Source organism: Carassius carassius, chromosome 3, assembly GCF_963082965.1.
Source record: "Carassius carassius chromosome 3, fCarCar2.1, whole genome shotgun sequence".
In the NCBI taxonomy this organism is placed as follows: Eukaryota; Metazoa; Chordata; class Actinopteri; order Cypriniformes; family Cyprinidae; genus Carassius; species Carassius carassius.
The window spans coordinates 14,568,263-14,585,123 of record NC_081757.1 but is presented as its reverse complement, the minus strand read 5'-3'; the positions used below and the strand labels follow the sequence as shown (position 1 = coordinate 14,585,123).

Sequence of the window (16,861 nt, the reverse complement as noted above, 5' to 3'; positions counted from 1 at the left end):
TATATATATACTATACACTATATTTCAAAGTTTCAAAAATTACTAAAACTTTCACTAAAATTCAAATTATATAAAAAATTCAAATGATTATATATCAGTTATTAATCTTATTGATACTAAAATAACACTGGCCTATACCAGCATGAATGCAAAGGTTTATAGTATGAGCATGTGAAGTTTTATTTGCCTGATTGTTTCAGCTCCTGATCAGCTGTACGAGGTGAAAGTTTGGCCGTTTAATAAACAGACTGAGGGTTATCCTGCTGTCTGGAAGGGCAGAACAGAGAAGCTCACACGAGGTGCGTGTGGTTGCTATTAGATCAAATCATATCTTGCTGTCCTTTAGATTTAAATCACATTACATTTGTGTGTGTGTGTGTGTGTGTGTATCGTTTTTTTAGTGCGGACAACAGACTCTCTCCCTCCACTGCCACCCATCAGCGTCAGAGCTCGTGCAAACAGTTCCACCTCTATCTGGCTCCGCTGGGAGAAACCGCACTTTAGCAATGTGCGAATCATCAACTACACTATACGCTGCAGCCCCGCAGGAATACGCAATGCATCGCTGGTCTCATACTATACCAGGTACCAGATATATAAGCAATAATGGTAATGCATAGACAGATTATAAACAGTCATTGTGAAATAAAGACTAAAGGCAAACATACATCATCACACGCTCATTTTCTTAAGCATTCATTCATCCAGCAATTATTTGCCAATCTTTGGCATTTTTGCAATTGTCATTGGTTTTAAAATAGATCAGAATTTATAATTAATAATATAATTAATATATATATTTAAAATTTTAAGTAAATATTGTAAGTTCAATATATATATATATATATATATTTATCATATTTTTTCTCTATGTATGCTATATGACTGATCAAAAATTATTCAAAAAAGTGACAATAAAGTAATTTATAATGTTACTAAACACCAAAGAATCCTAGAAAAAAAATTATATCACAGTTTACACTGTGATAAAAAACAAAACAAAAGAGAATATTAAGCCGCACAACTGTTTTCAACATTGATAATAATAATAAATGCTTCTAGTTCACCTAATCAGCATATTAGAATGATTTCAGATGGATCATGTGACACTGAAGACTGATTAATGATGCTAAAAACTCAGCATTGCCATCACATGGATAAATTACCTTTCACAATATACAGTATTAAAGCTAATTTGTTTTTAATTAATGTTAATTTATTTCTGTTTATTTTTCGAATTGTTCCAAATTGTAATAATATTGCAAAATATGATTGTTTTACCGTATTTTTAATCAAATAAATGCATCCTTGGTAAACATAAGAGACTTCAAAAACATTAAATTTTCCCTCAAACTTTTGACTGATTTGTTTAAGCCACACTGCTCTAGATAGCACAAGTTGAGACTCCTTTATCTGTCAACCGGTCTTCTTACTGCATTTTTCTGTATCTCACTGTATTTCAGCTCTTCTCAGGAGATTTTACTGGAGTCACTAAAGCCCTTCACCAGCTATGAAATAGCTGTGCAGTCTAATGGAGTTGATATCAGTGGCCCTTTCAGCAGCACAGTGGAAGAGTCCACACTTCCAGACAGTGAGTACAGCCCATTTCAGTGCTGTAAAAGAGCCTTTCTACCTAATACACTGAAAAAAGAAAGTTATATGAAGTATAAAGGTGTTACATGGTCTTTATTCTGTTTTTCCACATGAGTAAATCACATGGGTAAATTTGGGAGAGTGTCTTGTGCACACTGTGTCTTGTGTTTGTCCGTGCGTGAGCGAGAGCTTTAATTATAGTGTGTACAAAAGCATGAGTGTCTGTAGGGATTTTTTTTTGAGTGTGAAGTGATGAATTCGTGTTTGTGAGTGTATTACGAGTATGTGAGTTGTGTGAGTCAGTGTGTTTGTGTTAGGTTAACAGTTAGGGGATTAATAGGGAGAGGTGTAAGGAGATAATTGGCTTTAATTAAAAGCCCAGATGGAATTGCCCCTCTTGTTGGCAAGAGTCTTTCAGCTTGTCAGTCAGTCTAGCCAAGTGATGGCGGGGAGGGGCATGTTGCCACAGAGATTTAGTGTCAGACTAACAGAGGAGCTTTATCTACTTTTGAGGGGGGGGGAAAGAGTGGGCACTTCAATGTGAGACATTTCCCTCTAAAATAAACTATTATACTCGTAGTATCTCCCAGACTGCACATGCTGAGACCATTATAACAACACAAATCTTTTACATGTGCTTTTCTTGGCGAACACTTTTTTTCTACAAAAGGAAAACTGGATTTTTTGTGTTTGTGATATTTGTGTTGCATTAGCAGCCAGCACACAATAGAGATCGTTCACTCAAAGCATTGCTTTCAAAATTAGGTTTAACAGGAAACGCAAAATGAGAAGTTTAGCAGAATGTTTAAGCTGCTCCTTTACATACAATGTAAGTGGATAGTGATTTTTACTGTCAACCTTCGAAAATGATCAAAAGTTGGCATTAAAAAAATCTATGTGACTTTGTGTGCATGTTTTTTGAATCCATGCGGACCAAAGCAGACTGAAATTTAAGTTCTTTTTTTTTTTAATTTAGTGTTAAAGTGTATTATATTTATTGTAAATAGTTTTCACTATTTGTTGAGCGTTTGATTTTTTTTTTTTAAAGGTGTGTACCTTCAACTTTAGTTTTTCAAGGTTTATTTATTACATTCCTGTGGTCACTATTTTTTTTTGGTACTTTGCAGCAGATATCAATAAGCAGTATTGTAGTTTATTTATTTAATTATGGATCCTATAAATCCTTTTCATGAGCTGCAATTTTTTAATCAATAAAAATTAATTATATTAGTGCATTCAGTGTACACTTACAGCAAAGCAGTCCCATGGCATTTCTGAAAGTACTGTACTGTGACGTGCCATGTAAAGACCAGGGTAAATTCCACAGTACTTTAAAGGGGACATTGGATGCAAAATTCACTTTTACATGGTGTTTGCATATAAATGTGTCTTAACAGTGTGTGTACACAACCACCCTACAATGAAAAAAAAATGAATTCACTCCTTTTTTTTAAAGGTCCCGTTCTTCGTGATCCCATGTTTTAAACTTTAGTTAGTGTGTAATGTTGATGTTAGAGTGTAAATAATATCTGTAAAATTCTAAAGCTCAAAGTTCAATGCCAAGCAAGATATTTTATTTAACAGAATTCGCCTACAAAAAACGACCTGTTTGGACTAAATCCCTCTAGTTCCTGCAGGAATGACGTCACTAAAACAGTTTTTTGACTAACCTCTGCCCACATGAATACACAAAAAGGGGGCGTGGCCTTGTTGCGCTGCGACGGAGAAGAGGAAGAGCTGCATGTGTGTTTGTCGCCATGTCGTCGAAACGCTGTTATTTTCATCTCGGAGTCCAATCACCTTTGTTTGGGCTTCCCAGGGACGCTGTACTTAGAGATCAATGGTTACAATTTATGTTTAACTTGGTTCCCGAAAAGATTATTCTTGAAAGATGGAGCAGTTCCCTCTTTGTCTGGGGAAAGCGTTGTTTATGGACCACAAACGGTAAGTGTATTTTATTATTTAAGTTGGTGCGTTTAACAGTTTCTGTAATTATTACACAAAGGGCAACGCTGTTTAGCTATGTTAACTAGATGTTAGGGCTGTGCAAAAAAACGAATGCGATTTTCATGCGCATCTCGTCAGTAAAAACGCTCCTGTGATTAAAAGTACATCTCCAGCACGTGCGTTCTTTTACTGTCTATGGTTCAGATCAGGATTGCCAGGTTTTCAAAACAAATCCTGCCCACTTGCTTCTCAAAACTAGCCCAATCACGTTTTCAGGAGGGCAGCGTGCGCTAAGCTGCTGTCGAATCACAACACAGGAACCGCTGGCACAATCAGAACTCGTTACGTATTTCTGAAGGAGGGACTTTATAGAACAAGGAAGTCATCAGCCCGCTTTTATGACAGTGGAAACAGCGGTATACAGATAGGTGAATTGTGTGAAAAATACTATGTTTTTTTACACGCGAAACATGAACACATGTTATATTGCACACTGTAAACACAATCAAAGCTTCAAAAAACACGAAAAACGGGACCTTAAAATCCTCATAAAACCTAACGATTCTCAAATATCAAGCAATTTAGATTTTCTAAGCAGTATGACATCATACTGCTCAGGCCCCACCCACGACTGCTGACGGAACGTCCTGTATTAGAGTATTTCTGCCCTCAGCCAGTTGTACTCTGTCCACCATTTTTTTTGTGAGTGACAACAGCGTGTCGTAACCAATGCAGGTGTTTTGTTGTCTTAATTTTCTCTCGACATCAGAGCAACTGAAGACACAGTGGATTTAGTTTTTTTTTATGGTAATGCGCCACCAAATACACAAAAAAAACAGAACATAGGGGCGGGGTGAGCAGTAGCTCTTTATAATTTAAAGAGACATTCACCGAAATGGGTCGCTGTGAAAAAATGCTGTTTTTGACAAGGTAAAAGGGTAATGTTTTAAACGATCATTGAGGAATTTGGCAGACATTTCATAAAAACCCAAAAGAATCAAACCAACTTGTGGAAAATGTGCATCTGATGTCCCCTTTAAAGTACTCTGAAATAATGAGTAAAAGTGTACGTTTTTGTGTTATATTCAAATGATTCAGAGCGAAAATGTTCTTAATTATTATGCTTCTCATTTCCTTTTTTGGTTTCTTGTGTGCCGGGTATAAATGTGTGTGTTTATGACAGGACCCTCCTCTCCCCCTCTGGATATGCAGTTGAGTGCGCTGGACTCAAACTCTGTTTTGGTGAGCTGGCACCCTCCACTGGAGCCAAATGGTGTCATTTTGACCTACTGGATCCTCTACACTGGCAACATCAGCCATCCAGATCACATGTGGATAAACCTCACACGTGATGGTATATCCACAAACACACAAACAAACAACAAGCACATGGGGCTATACTTCATAAGCAAATGTACAATGTCTCTGATAAATCTCTCTTTGTCTCACTCTCTTTCCTTAGGTTCTGTTACCAGTGCAGAGGTCCAAGGCCTGATGAGTGGGATACATTATTATTTTAAGATAGGGGCTTGCACTGAAGTTGGGGTGGGACCATATTCACCTATGAAGGATGTCTATACTCCACCAAAGAAATATGGTGTGTATGTGTATGTAAAGGTTTTCACACTATTTTTTGCCATTTACTTGGTACTTTACAGTATTGCTTTGACTAGTTTAGTTAATTTATTTAATTTAAAGGTCAGTTGAAGCATTTTATGATTTAGCTTTTTTCAAAGCAATATGCCAGTTTCACCCTGCAGTTGTAAATAGATAAACTAATGTTCAAAAGATTGGGGTCTGAAAGATGTCTTTAAAAAAAAATGTAATAGTTTTTTTTCTGCATTAAATTGATGAAAAGAAATAATAAAGAAATGAATAATGTTAAAAGATTTCTGTTTCAAACTCATGGTATTCTTCATTTTTTCTTTTATCAAAATATTCATACTATTTAAAAATATTACATTTTACTGTATTTTTTTATTAAATAAAATGCATCCATTAGAGCATAAGAGACTCCTTTCAAAATCATAAAAATGTTTTTACTCTTTTTACAGAGATAATTTGTTTTTTTAAGTAACCTTTATTTCACTGGAAATATAAAAGAACCAATCTCCCATACTGTAGCTACTAATTGAAACCTCAGAATCTTTACATTTATGTAATACAGTTATACATTTCTGTTACATTTGCACTTGAACCTTTGGTACAGTAGATGCTTTTATCCGAAGAAACATACATCGTATTCAAGATATACAATCAACTTAATCGAACCATGGCCTTGCAATACTCTTTGAGCTACAGAAAACTTGGCTGATATGTGAACATTTGCTATCAGTAAATGGAAGCTTATAGCTCACAAACATGAACCTGCAAATTTCACTGATTTGTGCTTGTATATATCTTTGTGTATTTAATATTTTCTATTGCTTTGGCAAAGGTAACCCTTGTTAAGTTTCTCTGAATCTGCATGAGGCGTCACAGGTGTGTTTGTGTGTGTGCATGTGTGTGCGTGTGTGTGTAGAGACTGCCATCTGCCTCTGCCCATCACTGACACTCAATTAATAGCACTCCCACAGGGAGTGTGAAGTGATTCAGTCCAGCCTCATACACACACACCGTCTGTGGGGAGTTGGCCACAGAAAATCACACAGACTTACATACACCAGTTGTATAATGACTTATAATTAATGTAACGCATTGTGTCATAATTAATATTTCATTATTATGCTTAAGCATGATTCAGTTGTATTGAATTACTATGAAGATTAATTATGTATAATTACTTGCTGACTGATTTCTACAATTCTGTTGTGCATTCTCTCTCTCTCTCTCTCTCTCTCTCTCTCTCTCTCTCTCTCTCTCTCTCTCCTACAGAGCTGGATATCCATGCTGTGACTGGTATCATAGTTGGAGTGTGTCTTGGTCTTCTCTGCATCCTGCTCTGCATGTGTGTCAGTTTCCGCAATGGAAAAGCACGGTACGCTCGTGTTTAAACTCTGTAAGATCCACACATTTAGATTGCTCCATTGGTTATAAATGGTTCACCCAAAATTGAAAATTCTGTCATGATTGATCTTTATGACTTACTTTATTGTGCGGAACAAAAATATATATAAATAAGAATGTTTCTTCTGCTTTGGTCCACACAATAAAAGTCAGTGATGTTCGAAACAACACTGGGCCAGTTTTGTATCATTAACTAAATGATAACAAAGTGTTTACTGTAATTGAAATGAAGCTGAAATGAAATCAAATGTAAATAAAAATGAAACATTGACAAATAAGTTATATACGTAATATACTGTAGAAGTATAAAAACAAAAATGATAAAGCACATGACAAAATTAGAACTAAAATTAAAAACTTAAACTTACCTTAATATAAAATCATAAAATAATAATAATAAATACTATTATTATAATAATACTAAAATAACACTAAACAGGAACTTACTGACTTATTGAACCCAGTGACTCTTATTGTATGTCCTAAAAAACTGAAACATTTTTTTTTCAAATGTATTTTCATTGTTAAATGATTCATTCCTTCAACACAGAAAAATGCTGCAACAATTACAGCTTAGGCAGAAATCTGTTTTCCCTGAAGGCTTTTAATGACAAATGAGCTGCAGTGAAAAGCCTCCCCAAAATACTGTATATTCAGATTTTGAAAGTTTCAAGGACCTTTTGGATGTTCATTCAATCTGGAATGAGACATGGGTGAATAACAACACTCAGTCACACAGTGTGTGTGCAAGCTTGTGTGTGTCTGAAGCAGATGTGGCAGATGTGGATTATTGAGAGCTGAATGACAGAGAGTCATGGCTGATTGCTCTCGCTCTATTAGAGCTCTTCTGGTTTAATGAACAGCCACAGTGGCAGATTGAGTCTGTTGGGCTTTTGCATTTAGAGAATGAGAGAACCAAACTCATTTCACCTTCTTCTGAGAATTGTGGTCAGCTGCAGCGATTATTGGTTAACAGAGGCTCAATAGAGCATCGTGTCTCCATCATACACGGGTGACCTTTACATTTCAAAGCTTTCACCTAAGTATAAATTGACATTAATGGGGGGGGGGGGGTACATTTGACAAGCTGTGTGAAGCTTAGTGGTACCTCCAGCTGTGAAAAGCGACCAAGCTCATAAGATAAAATGACTTTCTTTAACATTCACCATGTACAGGAAATGTATATAGAATGTATATGTATATAGAAGGAAAGGAGAAAAAGGCAGGTTACATTTCAGAAAATTTGGAACATTGTGTTTCCTTTCTTTGAATTTCAAAGTTGCATACTGTACATTGTCCCTGTGATTTGATAAAGTAAAATATGAAGAAATGTTCGAAACATTAACAATTGAAATGTATTTGATTACTTATTTGATTGGTGAGATTACAAATATTTTAATATCACAGATTGGAATACATTGATAAGTTAACCAGGTAAATTTAGATTGAACAAGATCCCCGAAACAACACAAAACAATACAATTATTTTATTCAGAATCATGACTATGTATAAATGACTGTATATACACTGTACACAGTGCAGTTCAATTGTTTTAGATTTGTAAAATAAGTCTTTTTTGCTTAAGGCTGCACTTATTTAATCGAAATCCATTAAACTAGTAAAATGTATACTGTGAAATATTATAAAATTCTCAATATTCAATACATTGTAAAAATGTTAAAATAAAAATTATACATATGTGTGTGTGTGTGTGTGTGTGTGTGTGTGTGTGTGTGTGTGTGTGTGTGTGTGTGTGTGTGACCCTGGACCACAAAAGTTTTTTAAATTCCTCCATGAAAGACAAATTTTCTGTGCAAGTCAGTAAAATCATGTAACATGACATTTTCAAAATAGGACGTGCTTGATTTGATATTAAGTATATTTATTCATGTTTTTAAAAGTGTGAAAGGAGTGTGTGTGCTTCTTAATCAAACAAAAGACAATTTCAAAATCACACACTTGAGTGAAGGATTTTTGTAGCTTTAAAGGTCCCGTTTTTCGTGCTTTTTTGAAGCTTTGATTGTGTTTACAGTGTGCAATATAACATGTGTTCATGTTTCGCATGAAAATCCATTTGATTTTTTCCACTGCCCTACCATCTAGTTAACATAGCTAAACAGCGTTGCCCTTTGTGTAATAAGTTACAGAAACTGTTAAACGCACCAACTTAAATAATAAAATACACTTACCGGTTGTGGTCCATAAACAACGCCTTCCCCAGACAAAGAGGGAACTGCTCCATCTTTCAAGAATAATCTTTGTGCGAATCCGCCATTAAACTGATTGAGATTGAGGAAGCTCGCTGTCCTCAGCAAAATGCGCTGCACAGAGTTTTAAATGTGGATTATAATTTTCGGGAACCGAGTTAAACATAAATTGTAACCATTGATCTCTAAGTACAGCGTCCCTGGGAAGCCCAAACAAAGGTGATTGGACTCCGAGATGAGAATAACATTGTTTCGACGACATGGCGTCAAACACAAACGTAACTCTTCCTCTTCTCTGTCGGAGCGCAACAAGGCCACGCCCCCTTTTTGTGTATTCATGTGGGCGGAGGTGGGCGCAGGAACTAGAGGGATGTAGTCCAAACGGGTCATTTTTTGTAGGCGAATTCTGTTAAATAAAATATCTCGCTTGGCATTGAACTTTGAGCTTTAGAATATTACAGATATTATTTACACTCTAACATCAACATTACACACTAACTAAAGTTTAAAACATGGGATCACGAAGAACGGGACCTTTAAGAAACAAAAAAGTTTAATTCTTACAGTGAAGACTATGCTGTTTTATTTTACATTTGATTATTCGTTTCTGTAGTAGGCTGTAAACTGCTTGAGACTTGCATTTAAAAAAAAAACATTAAAGCACAGTTTGTTTCATTTGTGTCTTTTTATTTTATTGTATTTGTCCTTTGCTTTTTTTTATTACTGACGGTTTAATTATTTTCAATCATTTTGAGGACTTTTTGTTTGTTTGAAATTCTGCTGGTCTCTACAATGTAGATGTCATAGCAACCTTATTTACAGAAAATACATATTTGATAAGTATCACTTTCTTTAAATAAATCACTCATTTAAAGTTTTGGTCATATGGCCCCCTCATAATCGTGTTAAGTAATTGTGATAACAATATTGACCAAAATAATCGTTTATGATTTTTGTCGTAATCAAGCAGCCCTACCATTTACATTAATACCACAGAAACGTGCCTCAGGGACATGCATTCGTTTCATGCTGAGGCCTTACAGAAGTGTACACCACTTGCATTCAGTTTAGCATTATAAAAAAAGACAATATGTGATGTTTAATAATCAACCTCTCTGTCACTTTTAGAGATGTGTCTGGTGGACTTGACTCGAGTTCTCTGAGTCCTCAGTACAGGAAGGGTGCCCGTCCAGTGCCCACTACTGCGCCTGACTGCAGTGACTGCCATGAGCTGGAAACCCTCATGCCCTCTAGTGCACAAGACCCCAACAAACCCCTCACAGACCTCACTGAGGAACAGAGTCTCATGGCTACTGTAGGTGGCACTGATGATGCCCCTGCTGAATCTAAGGTGAGCATTGTTGTATACTGTCGTTAACTGTGCCAGCACCAACAATACAATATTTCAATGTGCCATTGAACCATTTGACCAACCATGCATCCTTTTTGGTCTTGGAAAAAAGATGTTGATCTATGAAAATGCTTTCATCTTTTAGAATTTTCAGTCTTTTGGTTTACTCTTTCTGCTCCAAACACAGCCAGCCTGGAATGGATCTGTTAGTCGGAACTGGGCCAACAGGATCACCAGATACAGAGATACTATACCTGAAGATTCTTCTGCTCTCATCAATGGAGCGCTTGAAGGACCACCGTTAGACAACAGTAAGGTGAGCTAAAGGAGTGTAGAAACGCCTGATTTTGGATCTTTATCTTACGAAATGTGCATTATCCTTGCTCATCTGCTTGTGTGTTTATGAATGTGTGTGATGGGGGATGGGGCTGATAGATTGTGCCTCACACAGACAGGAAATGTACAGAGCAAGTAATTACCATTAAGAAGACAGTGGGGAAGACGCACAGCTAATTAGTATGTGACACTTGAAATGAAAAGCTGAAGTCTGCATACCATTTACCAATTACAGTCCTTCCGAAAGCTCTTCATATATAGTGGAGCAGTTGGAAGGTAACACATAAAATTATACCTTTATCTATCTCTCCTCCTCCTCATAGTATCAAGTTTTTATTTCCCTGTTTACATTTTTAAAAATCTCGCTTTTCCACTTCTTATGATGAAATAGTGCTGAATTGTACTGTACAGATTCATTAACATTTTAATTTGTGATCATCCACCTTCCATACCCACAATGTCCAATTTTCACCCTATAATTCAGTGTTTATTTTAGACCTTTCAATTTAACACACTGATTTAGTGCAATGAATTGAAGAAGAAAAAAAACTACATTCACCTTGATATAGTGTCTTAAATAGGTGACACTCATGGTGTAAGAAACTGGAAAAACACAACAGAAATGAATAAGTAGTAATAATAATTATAATAATAATAATAATTATTATTATTAATAATATTATTATTAATAATAATAATAATAATACTTTTTATATTTGGTTAATAATATATATATATATATATATATATATATATACACACATACATACATACATACATACATACATACATATATATACATATATATATATATATATACATATACACATACATACATACATACATATATATATACAACCCGAATTCCGGAAAAGTTGGGACGTTTTTTAAATTTTAATAAAATGAAAACTAAAAGACTTTCAAATCACATGAGCCAATATTTTATTCACAATAGAACATAGATAACATAGCAAATGTTTAAACTGAGAAAGTTTACAATTTTATGCACAAAATGAGCTCATTTCAATTTTGATTTCTGCTACAGGTCTCAAAATAGTTGGGACGGGGCATGTTTACCATGGTGTAGCATCTCCTTTTCTTTTCAAAACCGTTTGAAGACGTCTGGGCATTGAGGCTATGAGTTGCTGGAGTTTTGCTGTTGGAATTTGGTCCCATTCTTGCCTTATATAGATTTCCAGCTGCTGAAGAGTTCGTGGTCGTCTTTGACGTATTTTTCGTTTAATGATGCGCCAAATGTTCTCTATAGGTGAAAGATCTGGACTGCAGGCAGGCCAGGTTAGCACCCGGACTCTTCTACGACGAAGCCATGCTGTTGTTATAGCTGCAGTATGTGGTTTTGCATTGTCCTGCTGAAATAAACAAGGCCTTCCCTGAAATAGACGTTGTTTGGAGGGAAGCATATGTTGCTCTAAAACCTTTATATACCTTTCAGCATTCACAGAGCCTTCCAAAACATGCAAGCTGCCCATACCGTATGCACTTATGCACCCCCATACCATCAGAGATGCTGGCTTTTGAACTGAACGCTGATAACATGCTGGAAGGTCTCCCTCCTCTTTAGCCCGGAGGACACGGCGTCCGTGATTTCCAACAAGAATGTCAAATTTGGACTCGTCTGACCATAAAACACTATTCCACTTTGAAATAGTCCATTTTAAATGAGCCTTGGCCCACAGGACACGACGGCGCTTCTGGACCGTGTTCACATATGGCTTCCTTTTTGCATGATAGAGCTTTAGTTGCATCTGCTGATGGCACGGCGGATTGTGTTTACCGACAGTGGTTTCTGAAAGTATTCCTGGGCCCATTTAGTAATGTCATTGACACAATCATGCCCGTGTAGTGTCGTCTGAGAGCCCGAAGACCACGGGCATCCAATAAAGGTCTCCGGCCTTGTCCCTTACGCACAGAGATTTCTCCAGTTTCTCTGAATCTTTTGATGATGTTATGCACTGTAGATGATGAGATTTGCAAAGCCTTTGCAATTTGACGTTGAGGAACATTGTTTTTAAAGTTTTCCACAATTTTTTTATGCAGTCTTTCACAGATTGGAGAGCCTCTGCCCATCTTTACTTCTGAGAGACTCTGCTTCTCTAAGACAAAGCTTTTATAGCTAATCATGTTACAGACCTGATATCAATTAACTTAATTAATCACTAGATGTTCTCCCAGCTGAATCTTTTCAAAACTGCTTGCTTTTTTAGCCATTTGTTGCCCCCGTGCCAACTTTTTTGAGACCTGTAGCAGGCATTAAATTTTAAATGAGCTAATTAAGTTTAAACATTTGCTACGTTATCTATGTTCTATTGTGAATAAAATATTGGCTCATGTGATTTGAAATTCCTTTAGTTTTCATTTTATTAAAATTTAAAAAAACGTCCCAACTTTTCCGGAATTCGGGTTGTACATACATATATATATATATGTATATATGTATGTATGTATATATATATGTATGTATGTATGTATGTATGTGTGTATATATATATATATATATAAGGAAAAAGATCTGGACTGCTGCTCAGTTGTCCAAAGTCCTCTTTTCAGATCAAAGTAAATTTTGTGTTTCATTTGGAAATCAATGTCTGGAGGAAGACTGTAGAGGCATTTTGATTTGGGGAGCTGTGACATCTGCTGATGTTGATCCATTGTGTTTTATCAAGTCCAAAGTCAATGCAGCCATCTACCAGGAGATTTTAGAGCACTTTATGCTTCTATCTGATGACAAGCTTTATGGAGATGCTGATTTCATTTTCCAGCAGGACTTTAGCACCTGCTTACAGTGCCATAACACTTCCAAGTAGTTTGCTGACCATGATATTACTTTGTTTGACTGACCAGCCAGCATGCCTGACCGGAACCCCATATGGAATCTATGAGATATTCCACTCCTGGGAAGGTTCCCTGCTGTTCCAAGTTTTTTGCATTTGTGGATGATGGCTCTGAACTTTTGTTTCGCTGGAGTCCCAAAAAAACTTTAAAAACCCTTTCCAGACTGATACATGCCAACTATTTTGTTTCCAGACTGATACATGCCAACTATTGTGTTTCTTATCTGTTCTTGAATTTCTTTAGATCGTGGCATGATATATTGCTTTTCAAGCATGTTTCACTTTGTCAGACAGGTTCTATTTAAGTGATTTCTTGATTCAGCAGGTCTGGCAGTATTCAGGCCTGGGTGTGTATAGTGAAATTTAACCGGCTTTCTAAAATAATGTAGTTAATCACAGGAAGGTTTTTTACAGGAAATTTAACAGGATGGGCAATTAATTTTTCTTAATGAGAGGTCTGTTAACCTATTCCAACATATTATATATAAAACCCCATTTGAAGTGTTGCTTTTTTCTTGTGTTGTGCTGTATTTTCAGAGCGGGCATGTGGAGAGGCTGTATTCCCTCAGCAAGAACCAGGTGGAGGCTGAAGTCATCGTACATTCACAGCTGTCGAACACGGCGGTTGACCAGGGTCCACAAAGCGACATGGAGCTCTCTCTCGAGTCTCCATCTTCCAACCACCCTTCTCCTGGAGAGAAGGCAACTCCAACAAACCCGCATCCACCTTATGCCCACAGCGAGGACAACCATGAGACTCAATCTCCATCTCAGACCCCCAGCACTCACATCTCAGAAGTACTGTCCAATCATAATGGACCATTTGAAAGTGGTCACAGCCAGCCGACAATGGGCGGTGCCAAAAATCAAGGAGTGGGGCTTACCAATGGCTTCCACTCGTCCAAACCACTTCATTCAAAGGCAGAGACCCTGGAAAACGGGACCCACCGACTGTGCCCAACAGGAAAGGTTCTGCCCTCACCAGGTCTCCCCGCCTCCCCCTCATCCTTCGTCAGCTCTGGCCTTGTCCAATCTACCTCAGGGGCGCAAAACTACATGTACCCCTAAGCTGGAAGGAAGAAAAGCGTAACAAACGGTGTTCCCAAAGTTCTGGGACAGGGAAAGACAACAGAGGAGACCAACGAGTGGCACCTTCCTGCTGGAGAAGTTGATATTTTCTCGTAGCCACGCACGCCTCTTCTCTTGGCTGTTTTATTGTAACCTTTTGGTTTCATTATTTTATATGTATGTACATATAGAATATTTTTTTAGCACTAGAATCCATAGATATGCATTTTAGGGCATATCAGTGGCACACTTTAACCCCTCTTTGTGTGCATGTATGGAATGTGCTGAAGTGGTTTATATGTTTACATGCACACGTGAAGTCAAGAGTGTTCTTACTTAGAGGTGAAGTCGAAGGATCCTGAAATAAGCCCTACATGAGGAAACAGAATTCATTCACGGGAAGAACATCACGGATCGGTCTGAGATCAGTGCCAAATGGTGGACATCTTGTCAGAGCAAATAACCCTGCCACAAAGTACCACCTCCTGCTGTCTCAGGTTCACTACACATAAAATACACAAACACACACAGATCTGTGCTTAAAACAGTTGTTGCAGAAAATTAGCATTTTTAAGTTCCATCTATTTCAGTTTTTAAAGGGATAGTTCGCCCATAAATGCAAATTTTGTCATTTACTCACCCGCACGTTGCTCCAAACCTTTGCATGGACAAAAATATTTGTTTTCTGCAGAAGAAAGAAAATCCTACAGGTGTAGAAGAACTTGAGGGTGAGTAAATGATGGAACTGTCTCTTTAACTTACACTTTCGCATGCATACACGTGCAAACAAACTCGAATACAAAGCAAATAAATAAAAACACACATTCCCTGACTGGAGCATAGTGTCTCAGGAGTCTCAAATTCAAAGTGCATTTGTACATACATAATTGCTGTATCAAATACATGTAGAAAAACATGACAAAAAAGCAGAAAAAAAATATTAAGGAAACCAACACAAAAGGAACACTAAGATTCCATGTAAATTTTCTTCATTTTTTCAACTCTCTGAGTGTACTTGTAAAGACACATCACTGATTCATGCTCCAAGTTTTTCTCAGTCAACAGCACTACCTCATTTCTTTACAGGATTGTTTTTTTTCTCTGTGTGATTTTATGAGTATAGTTAAGAAGCCAACTTCTTATGGGCGGATTTTGGGCCGTCTGATTCATAGCATTTGGATAATAGCAGAATCTACTGCCCTTCTAACTCTCTATCTATGTTTTCTTGTGTAACGATTACTGAAACTTTCGTCTCTGATTATTAGCCTTTGTGCAAGCATGTGGTCATCTGCTTGTGTTGTCCTTTGCTATGGAAAACAAAACTTGATCATCACAACAGTTCTCTAATATACTCTTCAGATGAAGGGATAAAAACACTTCTCAAGGTCTGTGTCCATAAGATCTACCTGTTGACATGCCAGTCATCTCTTTTTCTCAGGAACTTCTACGCAGGGAGTCTGAGAAGAACATTTTCAGCCAAACTAGGAAATAGCCTCCATCTTTCAGACAGGTCTTGTCCCATACCATATTCCTTGTCCTTAGGCCATGCGTCTGTCACCATTTAAAGTTCATCTGGAACTGTAAATAAATTTTGTCCTCCATGCAAAAACATGTTTTATTGTATTGCTGCTGAGAGCAGGATCTGTATCTGTTGCGCTTCCTTTTTATGCATTTTAAACGCTTATTTAAAGTAGTTTCTGTTATGTTAATGCTGTTATTTTGGAAGAGAAACATCAACAAACTCTCAAAATTCTGCCGTCGTGCTTCAGGTCATTGAAGGGACTTCCCATGATGCAAACAACAACTCTCAGTCTAGTCGGTCTCAGTCATTGTCACAGTTCAGCTGATTGTCAGTAACTTCACTGAATAGTGCTTTGGTGCTAGAGCAAGAATAGGCTACTTTTAAGATGGTCTTTTAAACATTCCAGTTTTTGTATGTACAGCAGACTGAACTCAGGGCTGATCATGTAGGAAATGAAGATGATGAATGTCTGAATTACTCTGGCTGCTTTTTTTTAACAACACACAGTAAGCAACTCGCATGTCGTCATTTGTCACACTTCTAAATGTACAGTGGCCAGTCCACAACAACAACAACAAGACTCAATGCTTTTACTGAGATTATAACATATTAGTTCAATATGCTTCATGTCAGTACTGTTTAATGGATTGTTCACCCAAAAATAAAAATTCTGTCATTATTCACTTATCCTTATGCCATTCTAAACCTGTATGACTTAGTTCTTCTGCAAAAAAAGAAGATATTCGGAAGAATTTCCAAAACAACAGTGAACTCCATTGACTTTCACTGTAAAAGAAACTTAAATATCTTTTGTTTTCTAAATGGTAGCACACTTTTCATTTTTGGGTAAAGGATCCATTTAAACTGCGAAAATGGGTTGTTTCTTTGCGACAAATGTAATTTTTGTTCTGTTCTGATATGTTTGTTGTCAAACATGTAGTCTTCTACAACAGATTACAGCTTTAGCACATCCCACCT

At 36.9% G+C, this 16,861-nt stretch overlaps 1 protein-coding gene across 1 annotated transcript in view; it reads left to right on the top strand.

Annotated features, from left to right (window-relative positions):
• Positions 1-15,741, top strand: part of LOC132120966 (immunoglobulin superfamily DCC subclass member 4-like) — an 82,200-nt gene extending 66,459 nt beyond the window's left edge. The window contains exons 13-21 of the mRNA XM_059530180.1: positions 201-299; positions 402-585; positions 1,464-1,591; positions 4,724-4,894; positions 5,003-5,137; positions 6,415-6,517; positions 9,883-10,105; positions 10,293-10,421; positions 13,831-15,741. Of these exons, the coding sequence (XP_059386163.1) occupies positions 201-299; positions 402-585; positions 1,464-1,591; positions 4,724-4,894; positions 5,003-5,137; positions 6,415-6,517; positions 9,883-10,105; positions 10,293-10,421; positions 13,831-14,361 (1,703 nt within the window). The 3' untranslated portion in view covers positions 14,362-15,741. The remainder of the gene's footprint in view (positions 1-200; positions 300-401; positions 586-1,463; positions 1,592-4,723; positions 4,895-5,002; positions 5,138-6,414; positions 6,518-9,882; positions 10,106-10,292; positions 10,422-13,830) is intronic.
• Positions 15,742-16,861: the final 1,120 nt, after the last annotated feature.